We start from the raw sequence: 21,724 nt of genomic DNA, 5'->3' as shown, positions 1-21,724 counted from the left end.
CCAATACAATGGAGGTGACTCCATATCTATTCTGAAACCTTTGAAAGAAAAATTCCTTTGCATCTCAGAATGTCATGCAGTTAACCTTTGAACCATCAAATGACTCTGATCAATAAGAATACCATCCAGCAACTACTTTCACTTGCAGTAGATGTACTGCAGCTTTTCCCTATTACTTACTAATACAGTCATAAAATATTATTTCAAAACAAAGAGCTATAGACTGCCTCGAAGTCCCTCTGTCCAGCCACTGAAGGTAAATATGTAGTCCAGAGTGGTAATTGATGTGGATATCCCCTATTTCATGCTGATCATGTTTGTGTTCTAGGGAGGGTTGGGGCATCATAACCTTTATACGGTATTAGAAGGTAACTCAACAATATGGATATTTCAGGGGTCATTGGTTTTTGCAGCACAGAGTTGAAGGTAATCACATCTTTTCTGCTATCTTCGTTGACATTCCTTTAACTAGATTTAGGTATATTTATATCTGTAGATAAGGTAGTATACTGCAGTTGCTAATACTGATGTTAGATTAGACATTTAATTGGAATACCTTTTATTACTCAAGATCGGCAACAAATCTTTGCATTCTAGTGAGGTTTGAGTTTAGATTAATTTTATCATTGTTTTTCACTTTTTATGTTCGGCTTGTGTAGACAAACACAGGAGTTTTATAGGCTATTAAGGGAACACATAGCTTTTTGTTTTTTACATGTACGTAAACAAGATTCAGATTGGCTGCTTATAAATTCCTCTATTGTTTATAACAAAAAACTTTGTATCTATTTCCTAAAATGAATCTAATCCGCCAGCCTATCCTTTACGTCCCCTGTCAGTTCTATTTCTGAACTGCAAGCCACCATAAACATTAAGCCAAAATGGAGGTCTTCACTAAAATTAGCCCCTTCTCCCTTGGAGGACCAGGTAAACTTCTCTCTTAGACTAAAATCAATAAGATGGCAGATTTGAAGGAACAAGGTCTCAATTATATCACAGAACTGTGAGAACAGAGCACTGTAATGTTTCCCGAACTTAACACCAAATAGAGGATCTCAGTTTATTATATTTTGCTGTAATTCCCTGTGTTTGAAAAACTCTCACTGCAATAAATCGTATTGTCACTATAACGAAATAATGTCCTGTCCCCAAATAAAATAATTTTTGCCTACCTATACATTATTTATGCCCCCAACTCAAATATTATCAGTTTCAAACACATTCAGATGTGTAAGTTGTATGTTCCCCTCTGGCTGTTGTGGTTTCTTCCATGGCCCTTATGTTACTATTGTGTCCTGAAATGATGGAGGGCCCACATACCACAAAGGACATAATCAGGAACCTTTCTGCATTCATGCATAGGAGGAATATCGCGGCTGCATTCATGCATAGATACAGCCGCGGGAATCCTCCTGTCAGTGAGCGATCCCCAGGCTCAGAATGAGGGCAAGCCCTTATTCTGATCTATAGTGCCCGGAGATCTCTCACTGAGAGGAGGATTCTTCACAGCTCCATTCATAAATGAAGCTGCGATACTCCTCCTCCCAGAGTGAGTCATGCGGTTTGCGTTTATGAATGAACGCGGCCGTGGGAAAAATCAGAGAATTTTTCTCACGCTGCATTCATTCATGAGCAGCCAGCCATGAGACTCACACTGTGTTCTTGGATAGAGAAACTCTATCCAAAAACACATACAACTAGTAAAGGGCTGCAAGACCCATCAGGGACCCAAAAATTTGGTCCCGCCGGACGAATTTACAAAGGCCACTCTAGCCTACATGTTTGGTAAGCGAGAACAGCCCAATTTGCTGCAAGACTGAATTAAAAAAATTTGCTCGCTCATCCCTAGTTCTGATTGTAATGATCGAGCCAGTGAAATAACTTACAATAACAGAAGACAAACAAGACTCTTCTAAATAGTCAGAAGGAATATATTTTTTTACCTTTATATTATAATCTTCCACAACCATAGTACTACACTGAAAATAGTTTATTTTTTCAACACAACAGGCCAATTTAATATCTACCCACGCTTTAATAAAAAATTACAGTGTTAATATTTTATAGGTCATGTTTTTCATTGAGTTGCTAAAGATTTCTGTTGCTTTTTTCTGTTATGTTTATTTTCAACTCCTGACACACTCACATAGCCACAAAACACAATACAATGTAGAAAAAAAATATAATAACCCACAGCATGGTAAATGACTATGTTTTCACAACCTGGATGCAATTAATTGGCTATTACATGAAGCAAAGCTTCATGCAGTTCAGAGTGTCTGTAGATCAACTTTATTCTGCTTGGCCTTACATTAGTGAGTGGTACACATGGAAAATGCTATGAGGAGACAGCAGACTTAAGTAAAGTCATATAAAAATGGGCTATTTGTAAAAATGAAAGCAACTTAGTTTAGTTTAGTCACTTTATTATGCTCAGGTGAGGGTGGATATGTATAACTACATTTGAACTGAGAAAAAAAATACACTGTATTTTATCAATGCATACTCAAGTTTCGGTAACCAAGTTGCTGGCATGTTATTTTAATTTAGCTTTAGCTAATACAACACCCACAACATAGAAAACATTAAAGGTTATATACAAGTTTTCTGTTAGATTTATGAAAAATGAATGATGAATAGGAAGGTTTTTGGAAAAGGAGGGGAGCCATCATTCAGAAAAGCATAGAGTCAACTGGAATTTTAACTACCTATATCTGTGGACCTGCTGATAATTTTGACTTCATTGATAATTAGAGATGAGCGAGCGAAATTTTTAATTTCGATCTCGCGGCGAATCGGGCCTTTCTCGCTTACAGAACTTGTTAGTGAGAGCGGCCTTGTGATTCGCCATAAGGTCGTGTTCTCGCCGAACTCAGATGAACTCTTAATGGAGAAACTCCAGAGAGTTCACCTGCAGTCACAGCTGATTGGAAACACTCGCGTACCTCCAAACAGCTGTGACTGCAGGTTTCCACGCTCCCTGGACTGTACTTATCAACTCAGGGAGTGTGGGAACCTGCACCCTGGACTTCAATAGAATTCACTAAATCAGTTGGACGAAATTTTGCGGACCCATCGGAAGTTTGGGGAAATTTTTGCGAGAATGTCAGAGGCATTTTCGCTCATCCCTATTGATGATATACTCACTCTTATTATACAACTATGATAAGAAAAGTGTCCCACTTCAGAGTGACTCTCTTCTAGTGTGTGAAGACTTTGAATGTAGACGAGGAGCACCATGCATAAATAAAACATCTTGGAAACTGATGACATCAGTTTATTGGTGTATGACATAAAACAGCTGGATAATTTGCGGCGATTGGGGCTTCTTCTTCATCTTCAAGGCCCTGGTAATTTTAGATGTGGTGGTTGTAGGTACATTAGTCTGTGTCCTGATAATGTACTGATGTTCTGGAGTGTCTGTTGTGCCTATAGAGATGAAATGATAATTGCCCTCCAACCATCTAGAGTTTCAAAAACTATCTATTTACTTATAGTGCAACTTACCTACCTCCACCTACTAATAAATGGAGTTAGAATGAAAAATATTTTTTTTCTTTTATTGTGACATCTTACTGGCTGGTTCAGAATAGTTGGGATCCATTCTGAATTACTTTAGTAACTTTACCAGTTCCCATAAACCAGCTATGCAATATTCATCCACTATATTTCATATATTTGATCATCTAAAATGTTTGCTTTAAACAGAAAACAAATGGGATCTGGCTAAAATATTTTAACATAGCGGAGTAAGGACGAGGGGTCAGCTTGGGACTGGTGTATAGGGACAGAGAGAGAAGAGTACGGTTAGGAAACGTCTGTAAGGAGGAATGAAGTCATTAAGGTTTTGGAAAGCAGAGAAGCATGTTTTCCAGCCACCTTTCCTGCATTTACTTTTAGGACTTTTTTTTCTTTTAAGAGGCAGGCTCCTTGGGGGCCGTAAGTGTTGGTGGAGTCATGCACTGATGTGGGACCAGTTGTCTGAGGGGGTCTCCTAATTAGTAAAATATAAACAGCTATTGTCCCTTGAGATTTACTTTGTGGAAGAGACTGCTAAGAGGGGTTATTGCTCCCATGGTGGGAGCAAAGTACTGATCCCAGGTGATTTAAAGGATTAAAATGTCATGAAGGACCTGCAACCTCATTCTTGGGTACAGTTGATGACTCAGATGACATGTTTAATAACCTTAAATAACTTTATTGCCTTGTGGCTGGTATTGAGCAAAAGGTATTTATAAGAAAGAAAGGGCTAATGATGTTGTTGAAGTTATGCTAAGTGATGTTCCTGTTAAAATGTTTAAATAAGGCAGCTGTTTTGCCATTGATCCACATTGTGAGTATTTTACTTTCTTGAGAAGGTCTAAGGTCTTGTAGGGCCAGAAAACATATGGATAGGTTGAGGGACCTCCGATCTTCAGCAGTCAGGTGACTATTGGGGGTGACATTACATCAATAAGCAGAACTTTGAGAAGTAGAATTTCCAGATTCTTATTTATACTTCAGAGTTAGGCAGTTGAAAAATCTGGTATTAAAACTTTGTAGCTGTACCCAATGCCTCTTAGATATATTGCCAAATCTGAAAAAGCAACATACTTGTCAAGTAAGCAAGATGTCTGGTTTTCCACAAAGAAGCAGCTTCTCAGTTATTGAATGTGTGGGTAAATGGAATTTGGGGATAGTTTTCACTTTGCTCATGTTTAAATTAAAAAAATACCCTTTTCTCATTGGTTCATTAAAGATTTGCATATAAATCAATACTGTTGATTTTATTAACCAGTCATTGCTCTCAAAGCTAAGGTCCTGTTTTAACTTAGAAAAGGATAACCTCTGACTATATTACAGAAGTGATCTTACTGCCCCTTTCATACATTAACACACAGGGGTCTTGTCAAGAGCAATAAAATGTAGTGATAAAAATGTTTTTTTTTTAAAAAAAAGACCTTAAATAAAATAACTAATTCAAATTAAAGGACCCACTCTATTCATAATCACATCTAGGATGCACGTTTGTACATAAATGGTGATCAGCTAACACATATTAGGTGTTGCTCAATGCACAAATATAATAAAAATGATTTAGGAACCAATTATAAAAGTTCATTCTAAACAGTTGTGCAAATAAGCAACATAAAAGCTGCATCCTCTATTTTTTTTACAGGTTTGAAAAATATTTGTTTGAAAAATATTTAAAAAAAATCAGAATTCATAATGAAGCGGGTAACATACAACTTTAAATTATTAATTGAAAGTCTGAGACACAGGTAACCACAGTGCCCACTGTGAACATATTTTTACTAATGCTAACAATAACAGACTACTATAGCAAAAGTTTATTATACCATATATATATATATATATATATATATATATATTCTAAAGCATATGAAATTATGGTTTATAATCATTCTCATAAGTTTTTACTCTACTTAGTAAACTAAAAGGCACATTGTCTTGTTCTAAAATGACTATAATGAAACAGACTCCAATCTTCTTTCATTATTTTTTATTAATCTTCATTGTCAATAAAGTTGTATACTCAGGAGTTCCCTGTCTCTAATAAAGATTTGGGCTGTAAGAGCACAAATAGATGTTTATAAAATAAGGCTTCTCGTTTTACATTCAAAAACATAAAAGCAGCAATGAATAATAATGATAAAACTTGGAAGCCTAGTACTTTATTTCCAAAACATCTGAAAAGGCTTCGCAGTAACACTACATATCAGTTTTATGAGTCAATTACAACCATACTCATTTAACGTGGCTGGTATTGATAAGCCGTCGTCATAAACATTTTACCTTTCTTGATTTACACAGGTGAAAAAAGCCCTCTGGGCAACCATAGGACCTTTGCATGGGAGTGGCTGGTGATTTTGTCATTAGAACTGCATAGAACTAGTAACCTTTAAAAAAAATGATGCTTTAATATATGTTTTATATCTTTAGTTAGATGCTCTCCGAATGCATTTAGCAAAGTTTTTTTTTTTTTTCATTTTTTTTTTAATCTGGATAGAGTAGGGAAAGGCTAAAGTTGAACTATTGTCAACACTTTCCTTTGGTCCTTTGGATTTTTAAAACCGTTATAATCTGGTAACAGAATCCTTTTTTTGAAAAGAAAAACCTAAAAGTTAAACTCACTTTTAATCCTCACTTTAAAGTTTAGTATCTCATGGAGGCTGAACTGGCTGAAGGTTTGCCTGACTTACTGATTCTCACTTCCTATTGTGTTAAGAGGGCATTAAAGAGAGAAAATAAAAAACTAAAAACCTAACCCTGTGTAAATATTAAAATTACCTGTGGGGTTCCCCCTGCCTCCCCAGGGTATCCAAAAAAGTGTTTGTACCTAACTTCCTCACACATTTTTACCCTCCAGTGCTTTAGGTTGTGAACAGGCCTTTTTAATGTCCTTATGTACAAAGCAAGCCTGACGGTTCTGCATTGTACACGATGACATCAGGTCTGTAACCCCTCCAACAAATAATCTAGGTGAAATGTTTTGGGGAACAGGTCACATGAAAGAAGGAAGCCTGCGGAGAAAAGATATAAAGTGGATAAAGGTGTTTTTTTTAATGTTTCCCTATATGAAAAGGAACATTTAACCTTTTCGGTACATATGGAGCCCTACTGCAGGGGTAGTTTTTTCATTTTCCAGAAGTTAGCTTTTACCTATTTCCTACTTTACCTACCTGTCTTCATATTTAAGACCTAACAGTTTCTTCAAGTTAATGAAGAAATGAAAGTGTCTAAGTTTCTTTGTGTTTGTTCAACACTGACTGTATAGAACAGGTCCTTTTTATGTTCAACTTTACTTCTTAAGACCTAAAATAAATCTTTACTAACAAAATGTTTGCATTTAATACTAATATTTCCATTAAAGCATGGTGGTTTTCTGGCCATTTTTGGGGTTTCTAAAGGCTTTAATACTTTTTGAAGCACTGACCTTAAAGAAGAATGCAGAACAGAATTCTGATTTTCCTTTGACCGCATCAGCTGCATACTTGCTCCAGATAAAAAAAAATGATTGGGGCAAGAGATTGTCAGGCAATTAGCATTTTTCAAGGAGGTCAACAATAGTAGCCCTCCAAATCTCTCTAAACTACCCTACTACAATAAAGCAGAGGGGTTTGCAGTCAATAGGTGCATAGTTTATTATGGCTAGGCTTATGCCCTTGGCTCAGAGCCTCATGCTGCATGCTAATCTCTTACTTTCCTGAAACAAATTGGTAGATTGGCAATCAGAGGATTATTGTTGTTTTAAAACAGAATCATCAATCATCAAGAGAACTAAATCTTTAGCCGAGTGGGTTGTACCTGTTTTATATACGTAACTGGTTTTCCCATTCTAATATTGTACATAGTATAACAATTAATAGTTTACCATTGGGTGATATGCTATTGCTACCTGGATTTTGAAATAATGTAATTTATTTTCAAAGTTCAGTGTTTTGTGTGTCTGAGACCTAGCCAATCTCAGAACACAATAGCTGTGGAAGCGTTGTTTAGTGACCATGACATCTTTGGAAATGGGACTTGCATTCATCAGTTTGCTGAGGTACTATGTTAGAAATCACGAAAAAGAATGTAATTAATAAAACAAGTGCATGGTAACCTGTTATGATGATTTGCGAACAAATAAATCAACTGCCTTTCTTCTATGATGTTATGAGTGGAGTAAAAATCACAGGCACTCACCACCTCCCAGCTCCTCTCCTTGTTGAGAGCAATCACCACCAGTGCAGGATTGATGAGGTACCCATCTTCATTAAATGAGAAGTCCTTTCCTCCCCAGGAGATGTTCATGAAATATCTGTTAAGACAGTATTCCAGTCTCAGTAAATGACATCAGAAAGGAACTACATTTGGTATTCTACTCTATTCTACTCTACGCTCATGCTTGATTGGCTAATCTACCAAAAATGTAAGAAAACAGCAATGTGTATGCGTGACTGACAGTGGTCATAATTCCGTACATATTTACCACCTTTTCTAAATCATAGTCAACAAAGCAAAATCAATGTGTAGAATGTGTTTAGAAGTATACCAAGATAATAATTTAGTTACTAACAAATGCTTGCATTCTTTTCAGTTTGCCTAATTTAGTTTTAGTCTCAAGCTAGCAACAGGCAGTGAAACGGTCATAAGATCTAACCACAGAAAAGGTGTCTGTTTTAAACCTACAAGTTCTGCAGAAGAATCACTTGCACTAGTCTATACCTTGAATGTTCCAACTTGGCTATGGACACCTTTTCCTAACTTTGCTCTCTGAAAGCCCTGGATATATCATATTTATTTGAAATGTTAGATAATACTAAAAAAAAATATAGTAGAAGTTGATGTTGATGTTGAGGACACCATTGAGGTACCCTTAGTTTCAGATATACCACTGTCAAAAGATGATTATCCCATGCGATCACAGTTTAGCACGCCCTGTTTATTCTCTCTCATGGTGACGCTTACAGCAGCAGAGAAGATTAGGCAACTAGCTGGCTGTCCTCTACTCAGTCAGCAGAATCCCCAGTTTCAATTTTACCATGAATGTTCTCTCAGAATTCCCATTTCTAAAACTATGTGCAGCTGAAGGGGAGTTTAACGTTTGTTCTACGGCCAATAGGTGTATTAGTTACTGGCTATTATCTTGCTCTGCCTTTGGCTATTGGTCCTTTAAAGCTTTTCAAATTTGTCTAATCTGCTTGTGATTTGCTATTCTGTTTGATTATTTTTGTGACTCCAGGTCTGTTTGCCTTTACCCCTGGATACTTTGTTTCGTAGCCTGATATCGGTGTTTGAACTTTGGCTCTGTGAACACATGACAAATGAACCTAGACTGTCTGAGTTTTTCATTCAGCTGTCCTACTGTGTGGGCTCCTGGTCCTCTGTCAGTCCTCCCCAGACTTCATTGAAGCCCTGGGGGCAACCATGTGCTGGAACAGCGCAACTACCCTCCGGTGGCTGAGCGGGGCTTACTATAGGTGAAGAGTATAGAGTTAGATTGGGGGACTGGCACCTGGTAAGCACTGTGCTGGACTAGGGCCTTATAACAACCATAAATTGCAAATATTTTATTTGTGAAAGGTGTAAGGGGCATGGGGCTGGAGAAAGGAGGGCAGGAAACACATAACTGTAAGGCATAGTGTTTGGTAAAAATGTATAATGGGAGGTCTTGAGCTCAAACTGGACCGAGAAAACTTTTCTTTCTAACAATATATGGAGTTACAGGTATAGGCCTCCTTATAAGAACAAACAGACCTTCAACAACCATTAGATACTTGCCTAATTAGGTGTTTAGGTGCATTTGTTTGTAACATATCATGGGATGAAAAACAGGAGATGCAAAACAGGCAAATACAAATATATCAGTGAACACCTAAGAAACTTTAGACTGTTTTTTGCCATTGTGCTTCACTTTTTTTTGAGTAAGCAGATAAATGATATTGATAGTCATTTGTCTTGGGTTTGGATGGAGTAAAGACGGGGTACTGCCCAAAGCCACAATGGATAGTAGGAGGAAATACCAACAAAGTGAGGAAAAATACTTTTCTAGATAGTTATTCCTGGAGTTGGTGTCACCATTTGAAGGTTTCCTTTTACTGGAAATTTTGAATCTGACATCATCAATTTCTGATCAAAGTGATAAAGCAAAGACATGAACAAAAATGGAGCAAAGGATCCATAAGTTCTAAACACTCTCTACAAATAAAAACAAGAAATATGGCCACAGATACACTTAAAGTAGGGTAGTGAGTTGGAAAATGTGCTGTAGTTTAGGAACAGTAAAAATGCAACAGGTATTGTGGAAGAGCTTCTATTTGCATTAACTTACTCTATTTACATATTAGTTACATAGTTACATAGTAGGTTATGTTGAAAAAAGAAAAGTCCATCAAGTTCAACCACTAGGGAAATAAACATTTCCCAGATATAAAACCCTATAAGACATAGTTAGTCCAGACTAAAACTGCTTCTTCTACACTTACAAAATATAATAGATATACCTAGCTTCTACTGATATTATTTCTAACAGAGGAACCTTGGAAAGACAGCAGGCCAAGATTTTTACAAGATATATACATTGTTTAGGGCTAACCCAATAGGATATTAAGGTGCCCATTGCAATAATAGATGGAAAAATAACATTTTACTGAGTGTTACCATATGTTTGTATGCATATAGTTGTATGTCAATTGTGGTGCACTGCCATTCATTTTAAATTGAAACCTAAAACATCATAATACAGCCCTCATAAAATTATATAGCACACTACAGTGCATAAAGATAAAAAAAGACACTTTGGGGTGTGCTGAGTTGGTTTAGGCACACTTTTATATGATTTATGATAAATAGACAACCTATTCAAAATTAATTTAATACAACGCACAGATTCAAAGATTTATGTGCATAATGATAATGTGAATGAGCCCTTAATGATGGTTGATCATTCCAATTACTAAAATAATTCTTTTGCATTATATATTCATAAATGTAATATCTAGGCAAATACAATGTTCTGCAAAATGAAAAATGTTACAGTGTAGATCTTTTATTAGAGAAGGTAGAATTTAGCATATTCATGAAAATAGAGAGCGTTTTGCGAGTCATAAAAGGCTGGTATGAGATTGTACTATTCTGGAATGTATGGATGTTTTAAAGAAATAAGGAACTTTGTTTTGAAGCATTAGAGAAATTCTGTGCATGTCTGTGAGGAATTGAACTCTGTTGCACTACTAGTTAACAATAGGATTTCCATTACTACAGGATGTCAGTTCATAAAAGGTTTGTAGAGTAAGCCATTTTGTTTCCAAAAGCTGAACCTAACTGAGCTTCTTCCGAAATATTCCAGGTAGAAAATTCCTGTTTTTCTTTGCTATAGCATAGGTGTAGTGTATGGCAGAGGATGGAACTCGAGTCGCACGACTTGGACTCCAGTCTGACTTAAGTCACCTAATGAACGACTTGCAACTCAACCAGTGACTTGCAACTTGACTCGCGACTTGCTTTCTCTGCTGACAGCTGAAGGGGGAAGGGAGGCAGTGAGGCTTCTGTAACACAGCCCCCCCCCCCCTTCAGATGTCAGAGGTGAAAACTTAGAATGCAAGAAAGGTGAGGAAGGAAGGCAGTGAGTCTTCTGTAACACCGCCTTCCTCCCCGCCTTTCTTGCATTCTAAGCTTTCTCCTATGACAGCTGAAGGGGCGGGGGGGTGTTACAGAAGCCTCACTGCCTTCCCCCTTCAGCTGCCAGAGGAGAAAGCCATGGACTTAGAATGCTATCCTGTGCTCAAGAACAGGATCAGAGCTCGGTTTCTATATGGGGACCTGGATTCATAATCCATGAACCTGGATTATCAATAGCCAGTAACCTCTAACAAAGATCTTTTGTTTTCTTCCGTTTGGTCTGGTAAATACACCACTGAAAGGGATTTGTTATTTATATGATGGGAGCAAGCTTTACTCTATATACAAGTGACACGTCTTGTTGATGGTGATGAGGAATCATAACCTACTTACTGTGCTAGGATGGCAATGCTCCTCATCTATAGATGCCATACTACAAGCGAGCACTGTCACCCAAGGACGAAAGAGTAGTATTGTAGTTTACTGTAATAGATATCTACTGTATTTTTTATCCTTGATTTTTAATAGGAATAAATAGTAAGAATATTAGGCAACAAAGTATTTTCCTGTAGTTTTACTTAACGTTGAGCCTGGCCCAGCCAGGTCATGAGCCCTAGGGCTTACCCTACCCATTCTACCCTAGCCTGAAGATGGAGTCAATGCCCTCCATAAATGTCTTCTGCCATGTTGGTGTATATAGTCAAGATTTTGATGAGGAAGAAAATCACGTAGCGAGATTTCATGACCTTAGGAGTTTCAAAGGGGAGCTCGAGAGTGTTGCTTTGGAACATTACTTTGAGGTTTTGTCATTCTGGGTATTTCAAGTATAAATTGTGCTGGAAGTAAACTTCCACTTTCAAGTAAACTTTTCTATTCCCCAACCTATTCTAACCTAAATGGTTCATGCATTGCATCAGTTTTTGTAAATATCAGAAAAGGAAAGTGTCTTTTAAAAAACTTTATTTATTATACCAAAAATACCAAAAATAGTTTATTTCATCCTTCATTTTGGCATCCATTTCCCTTAGATTCAAGATGTTGTTTGTAAATGTGAAATATGAATATTCATTTCATCCTTTCCAGCCTGTTCATGAATGTGTGTCTGGGTGTACAATTAATGAACTGGCAGTTCACAAAGCTGAAAGGTTTGGGGCACAATGCAAATTTTCACATTAAACTGTCTCAGCTTCTTACTTTCATCTGGTTCTATATTTGTTGAACAGACATTTGGTTGCATATCGTTTAAGTGACTGAGAAATTCAGTATTTCTCTTTTACTTTTAAAGCTTTTGCAGTGCTGACACATTTAGTAAAGTTGGACAATAAAAGAGATTCACGCTTTTACAAAAATCAGATTCATAGTTTCTTTATAAATTTTATTTTTCCTTTGATAAAACATTTACCAAGGTCTCAGGATGATGCAGTTAGAAATCTGGTGATTTTTGTTTTTCTATTTACAATAATTTTCTAGACTGGTATATAGATATCAAATTCACAGTAAGGCAAATAGAGGGTTTTTTTAGGGAAACACTGTTGTCCATTTGATAAATTCTCAAAACACAATACAGAAATCAGAAAAAATATAAAATCTGGCACTAAACAAATTGCAACTGATATGTCGAGTGCCAGAATGATGGCCAGAAATATGTGAACTATTGTGAACTTTGAGACATATATTTAATTTTTTGATTTCTGTACAGTTAGTCCCCGAGTTAAGGACATCTGACATACGGACGACTCCTAGACAAGAACGGGGCTTCCCTGCACAGAGGCTTGATGGGAAGGGGGCGGTTCGCATGACTTGCAGAAGAAGTCTGAGCTGTTCTGCAACCTCTTGTAACTCTTTAATGACCAAGACAAACTCTGCAATTATTTCTTTTTGAAAATTTTTTTTTTGCTTTGTTTGTGATTAACTTACAATGAGAATTCTATACAGTAATTGACACCAAGCTGCCTAATAATATGTTGAGACAAATATCTGTCCTAATTGCGTTTATTAAAATAATGTACCTGTTCCGACTTACATAAAAAATTCAACAGTCCCTATCCCGTATGTAACCCGGTGACTACCTATATTGTGTTTTGAGAATTTATCAAAAATACAACACTGTTTGCCTAAAAGACCCTTTTGTTTGCCTTACTGTGAATCGGATATCTAATTATCAGGGGTTATTGTTTCCCTAGGCTGGTTACACACATAAAGCACAAATTACACATTTCAAACAAATGAGGTAAGTCAAATCCATAAAAAACATTTTTTGATGAGGCTACCCCCTGCACTTTAAAAATAAACTGCTGTTAGAGGTTTAGAGCATGATTACTTGCCTTACTCGTTTTTTTCACAAGCTTCTACTCCAAGTTGTGGCATTTTTTATATATTATAATATAGATATATCTAGGAATCAATATGGAATAATTTCCAATAAAAACATGTAACTTCAACATTCCAAGTTGACTCATGTAAACTACCAGTGAGGTCCCCATTAGCATAATCTCATTTTTCATACAAAACCATTGAGTTTCAGAAGGGCAAACAAAGGAGTTTCAGCCAAGTAGTATACAAACTCTGGCTTCAGAGATCAAATATTTCACAACAGAGGAAGTGTTCACAACAGAAGAACTTTTAGGAGTCTACTAATTGATGTTTTTTTCAATGGAGAACAAATGGCACATAAACGTTACAAAACAGAAGACTACTACCAATGTCTATGCCTTCACTTGTTGACCATTGATGTCCAATCTGACCAGACTGAAAACCCTGGACTATGATGCATAGATTTTGATGTTCATTGTCTAAACTGCAGTGGTGATAATCCCTGTGTGTTTTAGAACTTCAGTAAAGGACTGAACATCTGGATCTATCACACATGATAAAGGACTGAGCCACCAACTTCTAAACATAAGGCAGTCCAGACACCCAGACTATGATTAGTCGATATGTAAAGCATTAGCAAAGGACTGTGCTGGCTGTAAATGTTTGGTGGCATGTTTTACTCATTTTATTCATTATTCTACCAACAAAAGTAGAACACATTTACCATAAACAGTCTAATTGAGCTCAAAAGACTTAGCAAGGCTGACACAAAAAAAACAACCTGTCTAAAATGGTACAAAGCTGTTCTAAGCTTTTGCACACCAGGCTTTCTAATTTAAAAGTTTTGTTAAAAACTAAATATTGCAATTTCCAGTCAAAATCTCTGGTTAGTGTTTAAAGAAAGAATTTCCAAATGTTTCACATTTTTAAAGAGAACCTTGTTCAAATAAAAAAGTATATATAAAATAAGTAAGTAAGTAAAGTAAATATAAAAACCTTGTACTAATATATGGGTGCCACCACCCTTCCGTTATCAAAAACTACACTACAGAAATAAAAAAACAGGCCCATTAAAATGAATTCAAATTGCTCATCTTACTCCCAGGCTCTGGAGTTTTCCTGATGATGATGTCTACTGGGCCTGACAAAAGGATCTTGGGAAAGCTACAGCTGGAGGCGCATGTTCTCTCAGGAATTGGGATCCTAATCTTTCCCTGGAAGACCACCTTTCCCTGGAATAATGCCTGAAGACCTCCAGATATCACTCTTGACTAGGTAAGTAAGCCTGGTGAAGGTCTGGGAGCATGGTAAGTATTTTCAATGATTTTACTTTTTTTGTTTTTGATTTTTTAAGAGCAGGTGTTGGAAAACGCAACATAAACAAACCAGTATTTTAGTGATCCTCTAAGTTAACTACAGCACTTAATGTAGAAGCTGGCCATGCATGCATAATATACCCTCTAAGCCAGTGTTTCTGAACCAGGTTTCCAGTGGTTTCTAAGGATTCCTTGAACAATGAGCATGTTGTGCCTCCCAGGTCTATTTAATTGACACCAATGATCTTTTTGATTGTATAAGTGACATTCCTCTCAATGACCAGCAATGTAAGAGTAATTCTTCTCACTGGCCACCATACTATTGTACTGTGAGCTGTGGATATGGTAATTATAGTAGGGGTTCCCTATGACCTGAAAGTTATGTCAAGGTATTCCCTCTGATAAAAAAAAAGTTAAGAAAGGCTGCTCTAAACAGTTTATTGTCATTCACAAGCTATTTCACTACCATAAAGTGCTTTTCCTGATCAGAAAAGTTCAGCATTAGGTGAAAGAACAATCAATGAAAGCTGTTGTAGGTACATTTGGGTACCTTCAGTTCCAAGCACTTTTTTATTTTTTAGGTAACAAAGTCACTTTACCATGAACAAAATATCTGATACTAGGTATGCTTTCGGGCTTTAAACAAAAACAATTTTATTCGATCATAAACAGCAGAAATGAAAACTGAAAGAAATGTATTTTATGGGAGTATTTGTCAATCTTCAGCGCTCACAATCTTACTTTGTCTTCATTCAATTCTTTTTCTGGTCATTTCTGGTCATTTTTTTCAGTCGACAGCAGAAAATTAGAAAAGATGGATTACGAATAGAATGAGAACTGACCCTGAATTTTTTATCTGCTTTCCATAGACTAAAATGTAAAACGAAGGAAAAGAAATGCAACATGTATGTCTTTGAAAAATAAAATAAAATGGAAATGAGAGAAATGTAATGCTTATGCGAACAAATAAGAAGATAAAAGAAGACTCACTTTGGGCTGAAGTTTCTCACGCTCATTTAGAAAAGAAATGGTGGATTAATAATGGATCAAACAATGAAGTAAAAGATGTCCTTATGTACAAAGATTTAGACCCATGATTCCCAGTTAACCATACTATACAATTAGTACATATTTCTAGCAAACCTTGCATAAAATTGGCAATTTTTGGATTGCATTTAATAGTGAATATTTTTCAAGCTAATCATCTGTGAGCTTCTATTAAACAGGAATTAAAGTTCCATTTTAACAAGTGGCAAACAGGCGGGACCTTAATGCAGAAAGGGGCAGGCAATGTTGCTTTTGACCCTTCTCTTCTAGCTGTGCACATACGCATCTCAGCATTGGTTGCTGGGACAGCCGGCACATCCCAGCTTTCCTTACAGTTGCTAAGACCAAATGAACTCCTATGTGCCTGTGTGGGAATCATGTCATCCCGGCCTGGTCAATCAAAATGGCCCAAGATCATAGGAAGGAAGAGACAGGTGAGTATTAATAGGGTCAGTTCCACTTTAACACATTTTCGCACTTCGGGTGACATTGCTTACTCACACGAATATCTATTGTGACAGTTGCAGAGAGAGAGAGTGTCTGGGAAAGTAGTAAATGATGTATACATATGTCTCAGATCTCTCTCCTCTGCACTGCCATTTTAAAATTCTACTCCAGGATTCAATTTTCTCCCTGGGTTAAGTCCTCAGCCAATGAAAAAAAAAACTGATCTCGTTAGTCCACCCCATCCTGCTCCAGGAATCACATGGTGTCTAGGTAATCGCCAATCTAGGGGCAAGGTTTTCTTTTGAATATGTTTCTTTTTGCTACTTTGCTGTATATAACGTAAATAGTGTAAATAGCTTGTACAGCACAAATAAACTTGAGTTGGTGACATTAAGATGGTGTGCAGACTTGCTTAGCACTGTGCCTGTCGCAGACTGCTAAAAACACCCCACTATCTATCCCCCTTATTACACTATGGAGAAGCAGCTTTGGCAATCAATGATTTGTTAGGACAATGGATCACTCTCTTCTTCTAGTCTCCTCATAAGTAACCTGGGAAAGGCTGATAACACTGGCCAGGAACAATTAATTTTTGGCAGGTAAAACTGGTAATTTTTTGTACTTGCAGCGAAACATTGGAAATAATAAATCGTGTAATGGAAAAATGTACTGAAAATTGTTTTTTATGGGTCAGTTGACTCCCCCATCCTCTTTTTTTTCCAACACCTCTTCTCTATTTTGTACTAGTTCTTAAAACAAACAATACCTCTACCCCATATCATATTATCTTTGTGTCCCTAGTCTAAGTATCACATCAATCAAAGACAATTAGCAATTAGACAATTAGCAAATAATACTAACTAATTTTACCACCCATACAGCCATATCTCTAAAACTCAAAGAACACTTATTCTTCCTGACATTTAGAGACATAAAAGTGGCAATTCTCCCTTAAAAATCTACCAAATGACACACTGGTCTCCTGCAAGTTCACATTTTACAAGATCTCAAACCAACAAATTACTACTGTATCTAGGTAATATACCTTTGTTATTATCTCAAAAAAGTAGTTTGAATATTTTGCTGTCCTGACATTTTAAAGTAAACATGAACCCTGACCAACCAGGGTTTTAACTTAAAACCTTTGTTTCTTAAAAAAAGTGATTGGAAATCCAATATTTTACATCCCTCACTTGAACAGCAAATAAGGAAACAACTTTCAGGACCACAATTCATGGACAACTGTCCAAAGGACAATTTACCCTTCTTTTGACGAGATTTCTCACTCTTTTTTGTGTCTTCAAGACAGTATGGGAAAGGAAAAATTCCCAGTCGGGCACAAAAAAGGGACTTAATTGTGGCTGTACCTGACATACAATAAGACTCCTTCCTTCCTTCCTTGTATAATAAAGACACAAAAACATCAATTTGATTGGAAGATCATAGCTTTAGTAAATATGAATTATCAACTTTAATAAAGTCTAAGAACAAATAACTCCAAACATAACAATTGTCAGTCACAGTGGAGCTGACAACACCACAATCGTAAACTAGGCCGGTCCTGACCATGAGATCTACCTAACCACGTGATCCGAATAAGGGCATACTAAAACATTTTTTTGGTTGTATGGTTAAAAGTTATGGTTATCATATAAAAAACATCTGTAGTCTGATAGAGTGGCAGGAGAAAGAGCATAGGCCTTCAAACAGCAAGAAATCCCATGGGTTTAGGAAGCCAAAGGACGATCATGCCCATTTAGACTGAAGCCACCCTACGTAGACCTCTGCTCATATCAATCACCTAAGGTAATAAACCACTTGTGATGATGAAGCTCCATGACTGTAATACAATAAATGAACATTACAGGTCAGGTATGGTAAGGCTGGAGAGGAAAGTGTTTCATGTCCATCACCCATGAAAAAATGGAGCAGGCTTTATTTCTCTTGCTGCTTCTAATACACACTGTTTACTCTGATGTCCCTGCATGTAGTCGGCGTATAGCTTATAGCAGGGACATCAGTGACTATAGTGTTAGTACTGGAGTGGAACCTGCACACCTATGTAAGTCTGGAGTTGGGCTTTAAGCCTTACTATACAGTAAGTACTAAGCCTTACTATATAGTAATAAGGATTAGTTCACCTTACTCAGCATAGCACCAGCTTCACACATAATGCTGAAGATGAATAAGAGAGAAACATAAAAAAAAACTATTTTCCTGGTAATATTTCAGTGAAATAACTTCTCTTCTATTTCTCAAACTGTCACTTACAGAAAAATTGACTACATGGAAATTCAGGGGACAGGAGATGATGAAGCAATTTCTTTCTTTCCTCAGATCTCACTATACAAACTCTCAGCAAGAATCATTAAAGCTTGCCATAAGAAAACATATTTTTCACATGTAATGAAACTAATGACAGTCGTAGGTAAAAATGTATCTGCAATTTGTTGCATTTGAATGTTTTTAACATTTATTATGATTTATTTTCACCTGGTGAGAGAGGATAGTATAGAAATAACCAAAAATAAAGTAAACACCTTTGTGTTTGCATGGTAATTAATGTGCATGTTAAAAGGTTACTTAAATCAAGCAAATCTATTAAAAATTATATTTTGGAAAAAGTGGTGCTTTAATAAACATGAATACATACATACAAAAAAAAAAAATTCCCATCAATCTCTATACAATCCAAGTAAAAATAAAGTTTCAAACTGGTCCAATAAATTTCTCTCAATCTTTACACAAGTAAATTAAATCGTATCCCACACTGTAGAATCAACTTAGAAACCCCAAATTAAAGCCACTCACTAAATACGGCAGACCGTTCAGGATGAAAAAACAGTCAATACACACATTGCTACAGACCTGTTGATCGTGGGAGCCCCTGTTGGAAAATGGTTTCCAAACAAATATTCTGAGAAGTTCAAATCCAACATAGAGCAAAGACAAAAAACAGATCCTTTAGAACTCATCATTCTGAAGGACCAGGGATTTCTTTTATTTGGTTCTGATAATCATCTGAGTCTTTTTGGCAGTCTGTGCAACTCAACAGCCTCCATTAGATTGCCCAAGATCTCTCCGGGTTCAATAAAGAATTTAAAAATCAATATTTTTGATGTGGAATGTTGGAGGCCACTACCAAAAGGAAACAAAGGAAAGATCAAAGATCACCAGATCATAAGTCTTCGCTTGTCATTAAAGTGACCCTGTCCATATGGGGTCATTTGAACAGCATACCTGGGAAAAACAATTTTATAGACTAGGGTTAATGGTAGCCTGTTTCTTGAAAAGTTGCTGCTTCACCACTGATTGCCAACTGGAATTGCATTTTTCAGTCTCTTCATCTTGTAATGGTGTACTATTTGGTGGGAGACACTACAGGTAGTTGACAGGGAAAAAGAAAGCGTGGCACATGACAGTATGCAAATTTGTGGCTTTCAAAAAAATTATGTCAAACTGTTTGATAAGCTGTTTGCACTCCAGCAGATGGCAGCTTAATGAGTTTTATAGCGATTTTTAAAGCGATGGCATCCTCCTACCAACCCACTATACAGAATTAATCTAGAATCATCCTCTTCTTGACATGTGTAATTTTTGTTATTGGATAAACACACATTTATTCTTTGTTTCTGGACATAATCCAAAATGCTTTTTCAGTAATCCTTATCTCCCATTCCCCTGATGAAGCCCAAGCAGGTGAAACGTGTCATGTTCTGAGGTCAATCAATTAAGGAGTTGGCATAGCTATACTTTCTTTAATTTAGTGAGTATCAATAGGTAACAAACATTCTATACATTTGCATCCAAACAAAACTCAATTGCCAAATGTAGGACCCAGTGAGCAATATAGTTACACAATACCAAATGCAACTCTAGATAACCTATATTATCTGGTTCTTATTTACACCAATTTACCTCTTGAACTTGTCAGTTCCTTGTACGTTGTATCACTCACCCCTCATATCCTTTTCCCATTTCTTTATCACTGTATATTTCCTTAACTGCCTGATCATTCCTTGTTTGGCATTCATTGGTATTTACTAGTGTTTGTGACTTCTGATCCTCTTGTACCCTTTGTACTTTTGTTATATTTTTGTCCTCCAATTACATAGTTACATAGTTAGTTAGGTTAAAAAATCATCAAGTTCAATCAGTGGGAAAATAATCATATCCCAGATAAAAACCCTATAGTCGTATACAGAGTTAATTCAGAGGAAGGCAAAAAAAATGTGGTTCAAGTTACTTTAAAACTTTTATGCCCAGCTATATTTTGTGCTTCTAGAAATCATCCAGCTTTTTCTTAAAGAAATATGTAGTACTTGCAGAAACTACTTCCTGAGGGAGCCTATTCTACATTTTTATAGACCCTTCTCTGAAGAATCCCTTTCTTATCTGGAGATTAAATTTATTTTCCTCCAGAAGGAAAGAGTGCCCCCTTGTCCTTTATAACGACATTAAAGTGAATAATTGGAAGTAAGTTCTCCATATGGACCATTTACAGTATATATTTATATATGGTGATCATATCAAACGTCTCTTTCCAAGGGAGAATAAATTAAATTTAGCTAATCTCTCCTCATAGTTGAGCTCCTACATTTCTCTTATTATTTCAGTTGCCCTTCTCTGCACTCTTTCTAATTCCACAATATCCTTTTTGTGAACTGGTCCCCAAAACTGGACTGCATATTCCAGATATTTCAAAATGAAAGGAAATTGAAGTTTACGTAAAATAGGGTAAGGCCTTGTGTCAAGTTTGTGTATTGCTGCCTGCGCCCCCACTAGAGAGATTTGTGGGAGTACAGATTTTACTAGTCAGCATCGTGACTGAAACAGAAAGTGTGGGGAAATGGAACATAATGAAAAGAGATCCTGTCATTATCTTACCATATGTGTTCTCCCTCTGTGCAGGTCATAGCCCCCTCCTTGTCAGGGAGTGTCTAAATATGGCCTATCTTGGCTCAGTTCCACTGCCACCAATGCATAATCTTTCATGTATAAGCAAGGGATGGGCAAAATAAGGAGAATATTATAACGTTTATCTTTAGGTCTGCTGGGAATGGTGACATCACCACCCAGCAGAAGTTTCAGGCCTTTTTGATGTCTTCATAGGGTACAGTTAAAAGCGTAAAATTAATAAATGCATATAAAAGAATGAGAATAAAATGATTGGCCTGGCAACAGGGTCTCTTTATAGCTTGTTTCTTCTACACAATTCTACAAGAACTGGAACTGTTGTAAGGTTTTGCTCACCCACACATATGCACATATGTGTCACCACTTTGTTGCCCCTTGTTGAAAATTAAAAATCAGCTTCTTTTGGTATTCAATCATATAAATCAATAAAGTTCCATTCCTTTTAGAAGGGACCTTTATTTTGAAAATATTCTGCCAGTTCCATTATGCTCTAGAATCCTTAGCACATAAATTAAATTCCTCAGCCCACTGAGTCGCTTCATCTGTGCTCAACATGCAGAACCGGATTGTCTCAAGCC

General features: G+C 36.6%; 1 protein-coding gene across 1 annotated transcript in view; it reads right to left on the bottom strand.

Annotated features, from left to right (window-relative positions):
- The window catches only part of GRIN2D (glutamate ionotropic receptor NMDA type subunit 2D), a 182,330-nt gene that overhangs the window by 126,623 nt on the left and 33,983 nt on the right, over nt 1–21,724 (bottom strand). The window contains exon 3 of the mRNA XM_072426809.1: nt 7,690–7,804. Coding sequence (XP_072282910.1) covers nt 7,690–7,804 — 115 coding nt within the window. The remainder of the gene's footprint in view (nt 1–7,689; nt 7,805–21,724) is intronic.

This window comes from Pyxicephalus adspersus, chromosome 11 (genome assembly GCF_032062135.1).
Source record: "Pyxicephalus adspersus chromosome 11, UCB_Pads_2.0, whole genome shotgun sequence".
Classification (NCBI taxonomy): Eukaryota; Metazoa; Chordata; class Amphibia; order Anura; family Pyxicephalidae; genus Pyxicephalus; species Pyxicephalus adspersus.
The sequence above is the reverse complement of the archived record's forward strand: the minus strand, read 5'-3'. Positions and strand labels throughout refer to the sequence as shown.